The 15,221-nt window shown below is 34.9% G+C and overlaps 1 protein-coding gene across 1 annotated transcript in view; it reads right to left on the reverse strand.

Moving 5' to 3' along the window:
- MYO10 (myosin X) overlaps positions 1–15,221 on the reverse strand; it is a 242,145-nt gene that overhangs the window by 66,125 nt on the left and 160,799 nt on the right. The window contains exon 19 of the mRNA XM_074200421.1: positions 13,416–13,496. Within this exon, the coding sequence (XP_074056522.1) occupies positions 13,416–13,496 (81 nt within the window). The remainder of the gene's footprint in view (positions 1–13,415; positions 13,497–15,221) is intronic.

Below are 15,221 nucleotides of genomic sequence, written 5' to 3' on the forward strand. Positions count from 1 at the left end.
TTGAAGAGAGAGAGAGAGAGGGCACTTCTTGGAGATTGATGGACTTGGATGGAGTGAGAAAAGGTTAGTTTGATAAGGAAAGTATTCACCAGACAGGAAGTATCTGATCTCATGGGGTACACATCATGAACAAAGGTAGTAAGACAGAAAGTAGAGGCAGCAAGAATTCAGGGCACATTCAAACAGAAAACAGTTCAATTCAGAGTGTAGGTAGTTAAGAAGGTAGTTGGGCAGCTAGATGGTACAATGGATAGAGCCTTGGAGTAGATAGGTGCCTTGGAGTCAGGAGGACTGGAACTCAAATTCAGTCTCAGATATTAACATTTACTAGCTATGTGACAATAAGGCAAGTCACTTAACCCTGATTACCTCACATTCAGGGCAATCTCCAATCATCCTGATTCAAATCTGGCCACTGGACCCAGATGGCTCTGGAGAAGATGGTGAGGCTGGTGACTTGGCACAGCCCCACCACTCAAATCCAATTCATGGATTTGTCATGGCATCACCTCCCTGATTGTCATGGTCTTCTTCGAGAACAAAGGACAATTGAGAAGGCAAATCAGCTGAAATGATACCAGAGAGAAAATAGGACCAAATCATGGCAAACATTAAATACCATGCTAGAGTTTTATAAGGAACAAAAAGTCATTAAAAGTTTGTGTTTTTTTTAAGCAAGTGCTACTGAAGAAGAGTGATAGAGATGTAGGAGAACAAAGTAAGAAATTATATATATATATATGTATATATATATATATATATATATATATATACATACACATATATATATATGTATATGAGAAAGCCAAAGAAGATAAGTTTCAAGAAGGGATCAATAAATTAAGTGCTAGAGAGGTCAAGGAGGAAAAAAGACTGGGGCAGAGCAATCAGAATGACACTGGTAATCTTTTAAAATATAATTTCAACTGATAGCTAGTAGAAATTGGATTATAAGATGGCAAAATCTGAGTATTGAAGGGAGGGGGGCTAGATGGCTCAGTAGATAAGAGAACTGGGCCTAGGGAAATCCTGAATTAAAAGATGGCCTCAGACATTTCCTAGTTGTGTGGCCTTGGACCAGTCACATAACCTCTGTATGCCTATGAGGCAATCTACTGGAGAAGGAAATGGCAAACCACTCCCAGTATCTTTAACAGAAAAATTCAATGGGCTGTATGGTCCATGGGGTCATCAAGAGTTAGACGTGATTGAACAATTGAACAACCACAACAAGGTTTGAGGAGATGGCTCATCAAAGACTCCATTTTTGAGACTTCTGGTAATAAAAAGGGAGACAGGGTAATACATTGACATAAGATTTTTATTTTAAACAAGGAAATCTTGGACAAATCTAAAGATGGAGGAAAAGGAGCTAGTGAAAATGGAGAAACAGAATTTAAGAAAGTGAAAGGTGCTGACTGAGGAGTAGAATGGGATCAAAAGCATATGGCTACCTCTTCAAAAGAGGAAGGATGAGAAATTCTGAGGCAGAATGGAATGCTTAGCCCCAAGCCAAAGAGCCCCAGTTTCATCCCTTATTTCACCCATAAGCCTGACCCTCAACTCCCTGGACCACAAAGAATTACTGTTAAGGGGTTGGGATTAGAAGAACTCTCAAGTTAGTCCATCAATCGGTGAGTATCAAAATAATATAAAGCAATATTGGGGATCTGGAATCAAGAAGCCTTGGGTTGGATTTCTGTCTCTGTTCCAACATTTAGCTAAGAGACTACTGAACTTCAATGTGATTCTGAACCTTAGTTTCTTCATTTATCAAAAAGGGATAAGATCTAGAGTATAATTATCTTACAAGGTTACAGGGAGGATCAAATGAATAGTAGGTTAAGAAAACATACTGTAAAGCCTCAAAGTGCTATGTAATTAAACTATGAGTGAATATTAGATAGGAGTACAGAGCTGGGGGCCCAAGGAGCCCAGGCAAAGCTACAGCAATGGAGCTGTAAAGTGTAAAAGACTGTAAAACAATTTTTGTTTGTTTGATTTTTGGTAAATCATTTTTCTCCATTACTATTTCATTACACTGTTTTACACATTTAAAATTGATCAATTAGACTTAAGGAATAAAAACTATACTGCTGAGCAAAGAAGAAATACAAAAATAAATAAAATGGTATATAAATACTCTAATGACTTGTTCAAATATATAGATTTAGTCATGTGGTAATCTAAATGTGATACTATATTTAATCCCAACAGCCAATTTCAAATTCTGATGAGAATAAATTTTAACTATATTCAGATGTCAGGTTTGTATAGAATCTTGTTTTATGTTTAATGTAAAAAATCTGCACATTTAAACCACCTATTATTTGTAAGGGTGAAGTTAGTAATTGAACAGAAGGCAGTGATAACCCCTCAAGCTATATTCATTCACATGTCCATCTATAAATTGAGATTTCACACACTCCTTATTATATGTTTTCTTTAACAAAAATTCTCTTTATGATTCTTACTGAACTGGAACAAGTGAATCTCAACAAAATGTGCCTCATCAGGTTTCTCCAGTAGGATTGCAAAATTCAGGCATGTATATGCATGTGTTAAGTAGGCATATGACATGTAACAGATGATTGTTCAACTAAAATCCTTTCCATATTTCAACCTATGAAAAATCTTTCATTAAAATAGATTTTAATAAAAGAACATTAATGTTATTTTTTTAAGTGTGATTCTAGTTTCTTTAAAAGTTCACATAATGTAAAAAGCTCACATAAAGTACTAAACAAGTCAAAAGAAATTGCATGGTACTCTATATTGGCTTAAAAATTGAGAAGGATTTCTTTGAAGTTAAAAGATTCAAATAAAATATTCTCATCAAAAATTATCTATTTTTTCCCCATACTGTCAGTATCAGGCACTGTTCTGTTGAATTAGCAAAACGATTTGCTTCAGATTCAAACACAACTTGAATATTTGAAAAGGGTTTTCCAGTAGAGTAAACTTCTGCAGGCAATTCAAATCTTCACCAACCACTCTGGAGGAAACAGCGAGATTAGAAACATTTCCAGTTCACTTTGAAACAGCAACTCCGCTTCACATCCACTCACTTTCACAATTCCATTGCAAGTAGTTCCCACAAGTCAGATAAAAATCTTTCAAGTCCAGAAATGAAACAAAGCCCTTACCTTTGGATTTCTTTTGCTCCTCTTTCAGTTCAGATTCCCTATGAAGGGCTGCATCGCTAGAAGGGGAAGCTGCTATGTCGTCTGCACTGACAGAGGCACAAAAACGGGCTGTCTTGAGCCTGCTGGTATTTCAAGCCTTTCATGTGGTATCTTAAGCTGCGCCTGTTTAATTCATTCCTGCTTCTACTCAGAGGAAGTCATGCCTGCTGAGGGCTGGCTCAGCAGAACATGCTGAAGATATTTGTGACTGGCTCAGAGAAGGCAAATAGCCTTTTATGCAGCCGAAATGCAAATATTTTAAAGCCAGTGAATTCTAAAATTTCAATAGATCAACTACACATATGTATGTATGTATATATGTATGTATATATGTATATGGACCAGGATAAAAATAAAGTTATTCAGTTTCAATATCAGAAAATTAACCAGAGTTCTAGACTCCTCATTTCAGCTGCACTCTCTGAGCTGCATTTGTGCCTATTTATCAGGGTCTGTGTCTGTACATAGCTTTGCTGAATAGTTACCATGACAACTTAGTAAACAGGATTCAAGTGACCATTGAGAGAGGCTTGGGGGGGATTGTTCTATTTAGTAAGTAGAATGGTCTCTCTTCAATGCCTTCTTTACTGAAACTGCCTGAAAAGGTAAAATTGTCTCTGTGTTTGAGATGTTCTCAAAAGGCAAAGAATAAAATGTTGGCAGCTGATGCACCTTTGACTGGGCACAAACCCACTTCCACTGTGCTAAGTCTAAGAGCCCAACAAAAACTAATAGCAACGATAGAATGAGGGTGGAATGCTTAAAGGTTCCTGAACGGACTTTTTCCTCTTCCATATTAGTGCCAGGTGGGTATTTTTTCAGTAGGAAAAAAAAGGTGGAAATAAACTAATTCTCATAAAGATAGAACGATCTCAAAGACAGAATGGAAAATGAGCCAGGAGGCTGAACTTCTGGGTAGTACCAAGTAAGTTCTAGTTCTCTCTCAGTTTTTTTTCTTTCTTTTTCAAACTTTCTTCTGTAGAGAAGAATAAAATTCACATTCTCTAACATCCACATATGAATTTTGATGTTTTCCCTTTAGAAGTTCTCTGATATGAAGTTTTATTGACCAACATTATTAATACGATAATAAACAGAGATAGTTCTCAATTTATGTAAATGGATTCTTTATGTAAGTGGACACAGACTTCTATGGAAAGTGATTTTTGCGTAATTTGAATTTGGCCAAGGATATGGGAAAGAGAGAGATGTAGGAAGAAAGGGGTGGGTACATGGATCCAGGACATGGTAGGTTGAGACAGAGGAGGAAAATGTGGGTTAGGGAGTCATCTGGGGGTCTGGTCAAAATCCTTGAGGAGGAGTCTTGTGAGGGGAGGAAGATGAAGAGCAGCACAGAGGGGTCTGGACACAAATACATTTAAGAGAGAACAGTGAAAAGTAAGGGTGGGGACAGACATGGTACCTAAAACAGAAGCCAGATAGGTGAGGGTCTGACATGTGGGTGGGTAGACAGAGTGAGACAAAAGTCTCTATCTCCACCTGAGATCTCAAGCCAAGTCCCCAATTATGGGCAGGGATGGGGTGGTATTTCTATCTCTATGCCTCCTTTTGAGAGTGTGGGAGGTTAGTGAATGCTGAATGGAGAGGCAGGAGGAAAGAAAGAACAAGTGTTGCACGGTTAACATAGGTGAGTTTTTTGGGAAATGAAGATTTCTTTAAGAATTTTTTATGTTGGGGCAGTTAAGTGGCACAGTGGATAGAGCACTGGCCCTGGAGTCAGGAGGACCTGAATTCAATTCCGGCCTCAGACACTTAATAATTACCTAGCTGTGTGGCCTTGGGCAAGCCACTTAACCCCACTGCCTTAAATAAATAAAAAAATTTTTAAAAAGAATTTTTTATATAAAGCTGAATTTGCACTGTGAAAATTCACATGAAGTGAGAACTGTAAATATAAGAAAATAGAGGTTCTAAAAAGAAAACTAAGCAGTTAAGTGATCAAGGACAATAATGAGAGACCTGTTATGGAAAAATGTCACCCAAGTCTAGAGAAAAACTTCTGGAATCTGAATGCAGAGCAAAACATACTGAGAGACAGTTGTGATCAAGTCCCAAGATTTCTTGCCACTGGCTTTTAGTTCTAGCCCCTGCAACTGTGATAGAATTAATCTCCAACTTCTGGTTAAGGTGACAAGGGGAAGAAACATTCAAGGAGTCTAGCTCTCATTCACATTCTGCTCTGAAGAAGACTTCAGAAGAAAGTACGCCAATGAATGAATCCCATCTCTCCCATAAAAAGAAGCAAGATGACTAGAAGCCAGCAATGACTGTGATAAGGATCTGACCAGAAAAAGTCTGTCTATACTCTGTTGAACTAACCTGAAGCTTTTGATCTTGGGGAAGGCACTTAACTAAAAAATATTGAAACAACTACTGTACACAGTGAAAACTGTGAATTAAGAAGGTCAAGAGGGAAAGTCAGATTAAGAAAGCAACAACAAAACAAATATTAGCCACCATAACAAATAGTAAAGCCAGTATTTTCTGGGTTGGTCACAAGTACAATAAGAATCGTGGAAGAAATGAAGCAAGAGGTCTTAAATAATGAAATTATAATTGGAACAAGAGCTCCAGAGGGGAAAACTGGAAGAAAACAATTATAAAAGAAAGTAACCTATAGGCTCCCCAAAACTCAATGTATCCATGAGAAAACAATTAGGCTGAAGATCAAAATAGCAGAAGTTTCAAGGAAAAGAAAAAATAATGCAAATAACTATAAAGAAAGAAAGTTCAAAAACAATGGATCATAGAAGATTATACTTTAGATAGAAGAGAGAAAATCTTGGAATAAACTCTTACAATAGGCAAAAGATAAAGGATTATAGCCAAAAACAGTTGCCTATAAAACTGGACAAAATCCTATAGGGTAAAAATGAACCTTTAACAGAATAGAGGATCTGCACAAAGTCCTGATGAAAAACTAAAAACCATAGCTGAATAGAAACAGTAAAATGCAAAGATAGAAAATTATGAGAAATCTAGAAATATCTGTGAAGAATTAAAATGAACTAAATGATGTATATTTTAATAGGGGGAAATGGGACAAGAATTCCTTCAGAATCTCACTGTCCAAGAGAAACAGAGAATGTAAAATAAAATATAAATTACAGGGAGATTGGACAAATCAAGATTTCTTCAAATAAAGATCTAGTATGGATCACTCTTCTCTTTTACCAAAGTCTTAATAAAGAGCATAAAGGAGGGCAAGCAGGAAACAAAATAAAGCAATGGAATGACATACTCAGCTAATACATAATTGTCAGTTGGGAAGTTGGTCAAAAATAGAACAGGATAGTAGGATAAATCGAAATCTAATTCATATGAAAAACTTACACTTGGATCATTAAATATATGGATAATGCCTGAGAGAATTTGTTGGAAAAGAAGGACATATAGGTGGTATATTTGCTTCCTATTTCTTTTGCTACATTCAAACAAGGAAAGATATTCATCAGCAATGTTTAATTTTCTTGGGGAGGACAAAAATATAGTTTACTTAATTGTACATTAAAAACTCAAGATTAAATAATACCTTCACCAATGTAGTACAAATGTTTAGCAGCCTAATGAAGCAAAATAAATCTAAGTGGATTAAAAAAAAAAGAGGAAGCCAAATCTTTTACTACACCCCAACCACAACAGGTTATTGGGTCATATGTTCCCACTACATTTTTCTTAAGAATTTATTAATCCTTTCAGAATACAGCTTTCCTGAGATCCTATTTTTAAAGGTCATGTGTGTGTTTAGAATCTAATTTCTTCTTCATCATATAATTACTCGGATACAAAATCAGAGTGAAGTATGGTGAAAGACATCAGCAGTCTAGCCAATAACACTTCCCAATAATGCAAATTCGTCTTTCAAAAGGTAAGTAAAATTCATCAGTAAAAGGCAATAGTAGCATTGTTTCCCTAGGGAGAGAAAAGAGCTCTGATAAAACATAAAATTATATGTTCTGGAAACTCTGAGAGACTAGTTAGTTCTTGAGCTTATAGAGATTTTGTGATAGTCACCTCTATGTTCCCTTATTTAAATCCATCTTAAAACCCTTATAACCCCTTAGGCGATTTTGTTGAGGAATGTTAATGAGAACCTTTTCTGTCCAAAACTCATTTGCTTAGATACTTTATAAGAAAAGATTGTATATGCCTGACTTTCCTTAGGAAACTGTTCTAAAGAGTTTGCTAAAGCCTGTTTTGAAGGATAAATCTCCTGTGGTTTTATTATATATGGTAGATTATTCTTAGCTGTTAATGCAGCGCATGCCAAAATTATAAATTAAAATACAAAACGATCACTTTTCCATTCCCAAGCCATCTAAGAGCAACAATAAGTGAGGTCTTGTACTTCATTTCTCATCAAATTCTACAGAAATCTTTATATTTCAAACCAGCATTTTTTAAAGTACTTATCCATAGTGTAGGGCACTGGGGAGTGATACAGAAATAAAATGAATCATGGTGTCTACCTTAATGGACTTTACTACTTCCTAGTATAGAACAGGTACACAAATCGTTATGATGAATACTAAGTACATTAGAGAGGCACAAATCCAGTGTGGCCAAAGTATTAAGGAATGAGGGTACATGGAAGGGATGGATCATTCAGGGTTCATTACTAACCAGAAATCAGGAAGAAATTCATACAACAGAAGGAATTGGGACTAAGGAGAGGCAGGATTTCAGCAAGTTAAGATGGAACATTATGTGAAGGTATTGGGGAAGGACAGGATGAAATTGAGAAGTGCACCAGATGACAAGTTGTTCAGGTCAGTTTGGATGGCTTATAGCCATGAGGGAGACAGAACAGGAAAAGTAGGATGATTCTTGGTGACTAAATCCCTGAGTGCCAAGCTAAGGCGTTTGTACTTTATGTTAAGAAACAGGAAGTCACTGAAGAGTTCTGAACAATAGAATACAATCAGATCTGTGTCACAAGGAAAACTAATCTGAAAACATTATGGGAAAAAAATTAGAAGAAGAAAGGTTAAGAAGACTAACCCATCATGGCAAAGGACTAAAAGTAGTAGCCATGATAAGGAAAATTTAAAAAATAGTCATTACCTAACAGCTAGGAAGAAATCTAATATGGGTTTAGAAAGCACACTCTATTCATAAAAGTGGGAAAGTATTCTCTCTCTCTCTCTCTCTCTCTCTCTCCACACACACACACACAAACGGAAAATATCCTATCTATCTATTTGTAGCTATATAAATATATATATGAAAATAATTCAATGACTATGTAAGGAAGAAACCTGTCATTTCCAATATGCTCTTTCTCTACACTTAGAAATAAATACTCTCAATTATATTAATTAGATCAAACCCTCACTCCAAAAACAAAATCAAACTATCTTCCTCCAGGCTCTCTTCATCAAAATCCAAGTAAACTTTAAGAAAGGCAAGTTCATTTTCCCATAGAGAAATCAATCAATATCACCCCCCCCCCCCCAATGGAAACTCTGGATTTGGTCACTGTTCTCAATAACTGGGAACACTTACCAACATTTATCTGTGAGCATAACTTTGTACTTGCTCTGACTTTTTAAGTCTGTTGATTCTAAGGGAATTGAGAAAATAGTACTACCATTCTCTTTTCTCCATATTCAATAAATATAAATTCTTCATAGAATCACAGAGTCAGAAAGGAGCTCAACAATAAGAATTCTTAACCTGAGGTCCATAGATCCCTAGATTTCAGAGGGTCTATAAACTTGGAAACAAATTTTTTCAACTCTAACCTTAGTTTCTTTGAAATCAAAATTATTTTATTTTTCATTTAAAAACATTATTGTAGGGGCGGCTAGGTGGCACAGTGGATAGAGCACTGGCCCTGGAGTCAGGAGTACCTGAGTTCGAATCCAGTCTCAGACACTTAATAATTACCTAGCTGTCTAGCCTTGGGCAAGTCACTTAACCCCATCTGCCCTGCAAAAACCTAAAAAAAAAAAATCCTCTTAAAAAACCCCTTAATTGTTAGAAGGAATCCATAGATTTTTCCAGATTGCTGAACTGATATTGACTCTGCTTCTTTCCCACTTCAAGGAATACATTTCAATTTGGATTATTCTAATTTATTATAAGATTTTCCTTAAATCAAGCTGAAATCTTCCAGCTCCCAAAAATGCTTCTCATTCTACCCTTTAAGGTTAAAAAGTGAAGAATGGGGCAGCTAAGGTGGCAAAGTTAATAGAGCACCAACTCTGGAGTCAGAAGGACATGAGTTCAAATCTAGCCTCTGACACTTAATACATACTTAGCTGTGTGACCTTGGACAAGTAACTTAAATCCATTGCCTTGCAAAAATAAAAAAAAAAAGAAGTGTAGATTCTCTTCTACGTGAAATCCTCTGAAATACTTATATGATCACAGATTCAGAGCCAAAAAGATCCTTAGACTCCTATTACCTAGTCTAGGGTCCTTGCTTTACTAGGAAGATCAGGCAAATTAAGTAATGAAAATTTAGAGTCACACAAGTAATAAACAGCAGAACTACTTAGCAGTCTGTGGAAGTTCAATCTTTTCTAGGTTAAACATCTTTATTTCTTTAACTCTTCCCTGTATGGCAAGATTCTGAGGTTCCTGCCCTGGTAAATAGCGGTTCTCCTAATCTTTCAGTATGTTTTCTAAAGTGTGGCTTCAAGAACGGAACACAATACTGCAACTTAGCATCAAATAGCTTTGGAAACAGGCAACAACTTATTTTTTTTTCCTCTTTAAAGTTTTATCTTTCACATTAAGATAAATGATGAAACATTCATTCATAAAAGACAATTCTGAGAGATTCTTAAATGCAGAGATTGTTTTTGCTTTTCTTTGTATCTACAATAATCAGCATAATGCCTGGCATTAATAAGTATTTAATAAATACTTATCGATGGATTCAAAGTGAACCAAAGGGGAAGTTGCTATACAACTTACAATAATTTATCAACTTTTTTACAGTTTTAAGTAAGAGGCATAAATTACTTTCTGATTTTTACCATCCTGATACTCAAAATTTTACTCACACACTGGACTTTACAAATTGCTAATATACACTTCTTTATACAAATCTGAAATATGTGCTTGTACTTGTAGTTTGTGAGAACCTTAAAAATACAACAAAATTATTTATAAATTCTTCCACTATCTATAATTCTTCATAGAATTAATAACTGACTACAACAAATGAGAAACCCATGAGTTAATGAGATAATTACTGGAAATTATGGAATAACCCTGGATATGTTTTTTTTAAAGAAAATGCAAAACAGTGGCAATTTTTGGAGAAATAAAAATAAGCATAGAAAAATAAGCTAAAACTGAAAAAGGTCACTGCTTTTTACATTGCTGAGATAGAAATACTTTCAACAAATTTCAAGGCTTTCAAACTACTATTTGCATCAGCTATAATAAAATATTTAGAAATATTTTAAGGATTACTGCAGTTTGAAAAACTATATGAAGGAAGTTTAGGCTCCATGATTGAATATTTTCAAATCTGGCACTTTATTTTAACATTAGAAACTATGCTGAGATATCAATTTCTGTATGGATGATTCTGCTAGAATTTGAGGTATTTATAGCTGATCCCAATTACAGGAACCAAAAGAAACTATATCTAAAAGGAAAATGTTCTAATTACAAAAGAGAAATACTGATTGCTTAGTAGTAGTAGTAGTAGTAGTAGTAGTAGTAATAATGATAATAGTTAATTTTTACAAATGCAGTTGTCCTTGAACCTTTGGTCAGTCCCTTTTCTCTACAGGCTTATGGCTCCCTTTCCCACTTCCAATGGCAAATTTTCATTACATAAAAAAATTACTTTACAAAGAGTTTTGCAGAATGGTCTACTTACATAAAGAGAACTATTTATTGCTTACTTCATGTGAGCACTGAGCTAGGCATTCTACAATTATTATCTCATTTGATCCTCAAAATAGCCCTGGGAAGTAGGTACAATTATCACCCCCCATTTCACAGATAAGGAAACTGAGGAGGATAAGAGTTAAGAAATTTGGTCAGAATCACACAGGTTAATCATCACCCCCATGTTGTTATTGGGGTATACTATGTTCTTTTGGTTCTGCTCAAGCTAGATTTGAACTTGGGTCTTCCTGACTCCAAGGCCAGGGTTCTATACACTGGGTCACATGGACAAGAAATTGCTCTTGATGAGCTAATATTCGGAACTGAATTTTAAAGAGTTAATTTCTACAAGTTAATGATCCCTGGGACAGTTAGGTGACTGAAATGGATAGAATTCCACCCTGGAGTCAGGAGGAGGACCTGAGTTCAAACCCAGTCTTAAACACTTAATACTCACATTTACTGTGAGACCTTGGGCAGTCACTTAAATCTTGAAAAAAACAAACAAAAACGTTAAAGATCCCCAAGTGAAGCATAATAGTGGGACTGTCTGGCATAAATTATTCTACTTCAAAGTATTACTAAAAGGACAAAAAGCTTCATTTCATCATAGGTCACTGTTAGGTTCCAAGAAAATATAGTCAGAATATCTTGATGTTATGTGAAAACCCAATTGAAATAATAGTATCACATAATCAGTATCAAGTAATACAAAATATCCTAATCAAGGTTTAATGGTAATTTTCAAAAAAGTTTTTTGTTTGAGCAATAAGGAAACGCTTTACATGATTGTACATATATTACCTATATTTGCCTGCTTGTTGCCTCTGAGAGAGGGAGGGGAAGGAAAGACAGAATTATCAAGTAATTGGGGAAAAATAAAATATATATATATTTAAAATTTTTTTTAAAGGTATTTGTTTGATACTTGGAAAATTTAGCATGGTTGGGCAAGGGAAGACCATGCCCACAATCAAAACTTCATTTTATTAAGTATCTGAGGCAGGATTTGAATTCAGGTCCTCCTGACTCCACAGCTCTCCTATCTGCTGCGTCACCCATAAAACTTCATTTTAACATGGAATGGAAAGTTATATGGAAACATTAAATCATTACAAAGAATGTTAGCTTTGTGACCTATGTAGAAAAACTTTTCAAAAAATGCTGATGCCTTTAAAAATATTTATTTACATACCAAAAATATTATAGAAAACCTCAATGTTTTTTATATTATGTATTGTACAAACACTAAAAAGGGGCAATACAAGACAATATTTTTTAAGAAGCTACATATCTTAGATCCAAATTTTAAAAAACCTCCATAAACACCTTAAAGAGGTATATCTGCTTAATTTATCAAACACAGAAATATTACACATGTGCACGCATACATAAAAATTTAAGATTTTATACTTATATGACTATAACAAGATCCTATGAAAAACTTGTTTATAGGTAAAATTGGGAATATTATGTTTTCTCTTTTAAACTAAATTCTTTCTCCCCATTTTAGTTGCCACCCAGTTGTCAAGTTCTATCCAGGAATTTTTAGTTATAAGTCAACAAACTGAACAGAATATTCTTTTGCGCTGTCAACAAACTGAACAGAATATTCTTTTTGCGCTAACACATTTCTTTAGAGTATACAAAGAATATAGTAAAACTTACTCTACCTTCTTTTTCAACCCATATGAACATCTAGAATTTACTGGAAAAGGTGCCTTCCAGCCACAAAAAGGGGACTTCCAAAAATCAGTTTTCCCAAATCAAACTAACCTCCAAAAATACCAAAACAGAACTCTCTGATCACTTTGAAAAGCATCTCACCCACAACTTTAAATTTCTCTAGTTAGCTTCTGCTTTTCTTTCTGAGCATTTCCCTTCATAGTTACTAACAAAGTAATTATTTTGGACAACTAAAATCATAGGATCCAGATGAATATCAAGCTGATCAAACTGTCTGAAGGTGTTCTATAAAAACACAGATTCAGGTTTGATTTATGAACAAAACAAACATTTCTATGGTACATACAAATCCAGAGGTAATACAAAGGAGGCTGATTAAGAAATTTAAAAAAACCTTTAAAATTGTTCATTTTATTACAACTGAAAAACTTCTCTGAAATATAATGACATTTTCCCAAAAGGAAAATGGAGTTTTGCTTCTATTTTCAGAATAAAAGTTTCCACTTAAGATTTGAATAACACAGACTGAGTATAGGACAAGCATATAATACATTTAAATACATTCCAAGTGACTTAATAGAAACTAAAATCCACCCTCCCACTTTTACCTCCTTCAGAGACTCTCATTCCAAATAAGTCATCTAGATCTGAGAGTACCTTAAATCTTACCTTCTGCATGTTTGGCTTGATACATCGAACAAAGAAAGGATTAGATGTGCTCAATGTGGCCATTAAGGAATGCAGAGAATCCTATTGAAAAAGGTAAAAAAAGAAAAATCTCTTTTATTTAAGTTTCCTATTATTTTATCCTTTTGGTGTCTAAGCACCCCAGGCATTTCTAATAGCAACCTTAAGTTGACAGAGACTAAACTTTTTTTAAAGGATTTTCATTTTAAAAGTCTAAATGAAAAAGAAATCTAAGAGATATCATTATATTATGAGGCAGAGAGAAAGTCTCATAGAAGAAGTCTCATACTATAAAAAAGTATATTACCAGTACCAGTCCAAATAATTATTCTACCTATATACAAAACTAATTAATTTCTTTTTTTTTTTTAACAAAGGAAAGTAGTAAAAGCAAAGCATTTTTTTTTAAAAAAAAGGACAATTGGGGCAGCTAGGTGGTGTAGTAGATAAAGCACCAGCCTTGGAGTCAGGAGTACCTGGGTTTAAATCCAGTCTCAGACACTTAACAATTATCTAGCTGTGTGGCCTTGGGCAAGCCACTTAACCCCATTTGCCTTGTAAAAATAAAAAAGGACAATTTTCCCATTTTAGCAATGTTTTCTAATTTAGTATTTTTCTTCAGAAACATAACTTTATTCTACTTATGAGGAATATGAATAGGAATCTCTGGGAAGAGGATGACCTTTTCAATTGCTCTTTTAATTTTCAGGAAATGGGTATTTTGTTTATAGTGTAAAGCCCATTAACACCTTAGCCATCACAAATTAGTCTGCTCTCTCTCTCTACAGCTTTTTAATTATATTTGCAACTCAACACTTGGCTTTAGTCATACTAGACCATTCCTCATACATTAACTACCCTCCCGACTCTGCTTTTGTTCCTGTTATTTCATCTGCCTAGAATGTACCTTTCACCACTTAACCCTGATTGCTTCACATTCAGAGCCATCTCCAGTCCTTCTGATTCTTATCTGGGCATTGGACCCAGGTGACTCTGCAGAAGAAAGTGAGGCTGGTGATTTAGCCCAGCCCCACTCACTCAAAACTCATTCATACTTGTCATGGCATCACCTCCTCGATATTGTGGTCTTCTTTAAGAATGAAGGACAAACAATAACCTTTGACCACTTAATCAATAGAATTTACTCCTTCTTAAAGGTCAGCTCAACTTTTGTCTCTTGCTAGAAAATTCCCCTGACCACCATAGCCTATGGTACACCTCTACATTTTCTGAATTGCTATGAGTGGGTCACTCATTTGGGACTCAACATATGTTGTCTTGTTAATACTGAATAAAGGTTTGTTGACTGTGTGTGTGTGTGTGTGTGTGTGTGTGTGTGTGTGTCTTCTACCTCCAATAAGAATTTCAGTTCTCTAAGAAAGGACAACTAGCCTTTTATATCTATAAATCTTCAACTGGTAGAAATCATAGGACCATAGATTTAGAACAAAAATGGATGTCAGAGGTTATCTAATCTTACACCCTTTCTTCAGATAAAGAAACTGAAGCCTATGGAACTGAAAGGACTTTCTAAGATCACAAAGGAAATAAGCATCAGGGGTAGAATTTGAACTCGGGTTCTCTGATTCCATGCTCAGGTTTATAAATGAGCTCATAAAACCAGAGCCAAAAAAAGTATACAATAACGCTATTCCACATTTAACTTGTATAATTTTTTTAACCTATTGTTTATGTTCCACATTGCTATTTCTACCATCACTAACATTTGCCCTATTATCACTATGAACAACTTGTTTTCTATGAGGTTCATGCCATTTTCTCCTATTT

Source organism: Macrotis lagotis, chromosome X (genome assembly GCF_037893015.1).
Source record: "Macrotis lagotis isolate mMagLag1 chromosome X, bilby.v1.9.chrom.fasta, whole genome shotgun sequence".
NCBI lineage: Eukaryota > Metazoa > Chordata > Mammalia > Peramelemorphia > Peramelidae > Macrotis > Macrotis lagotis.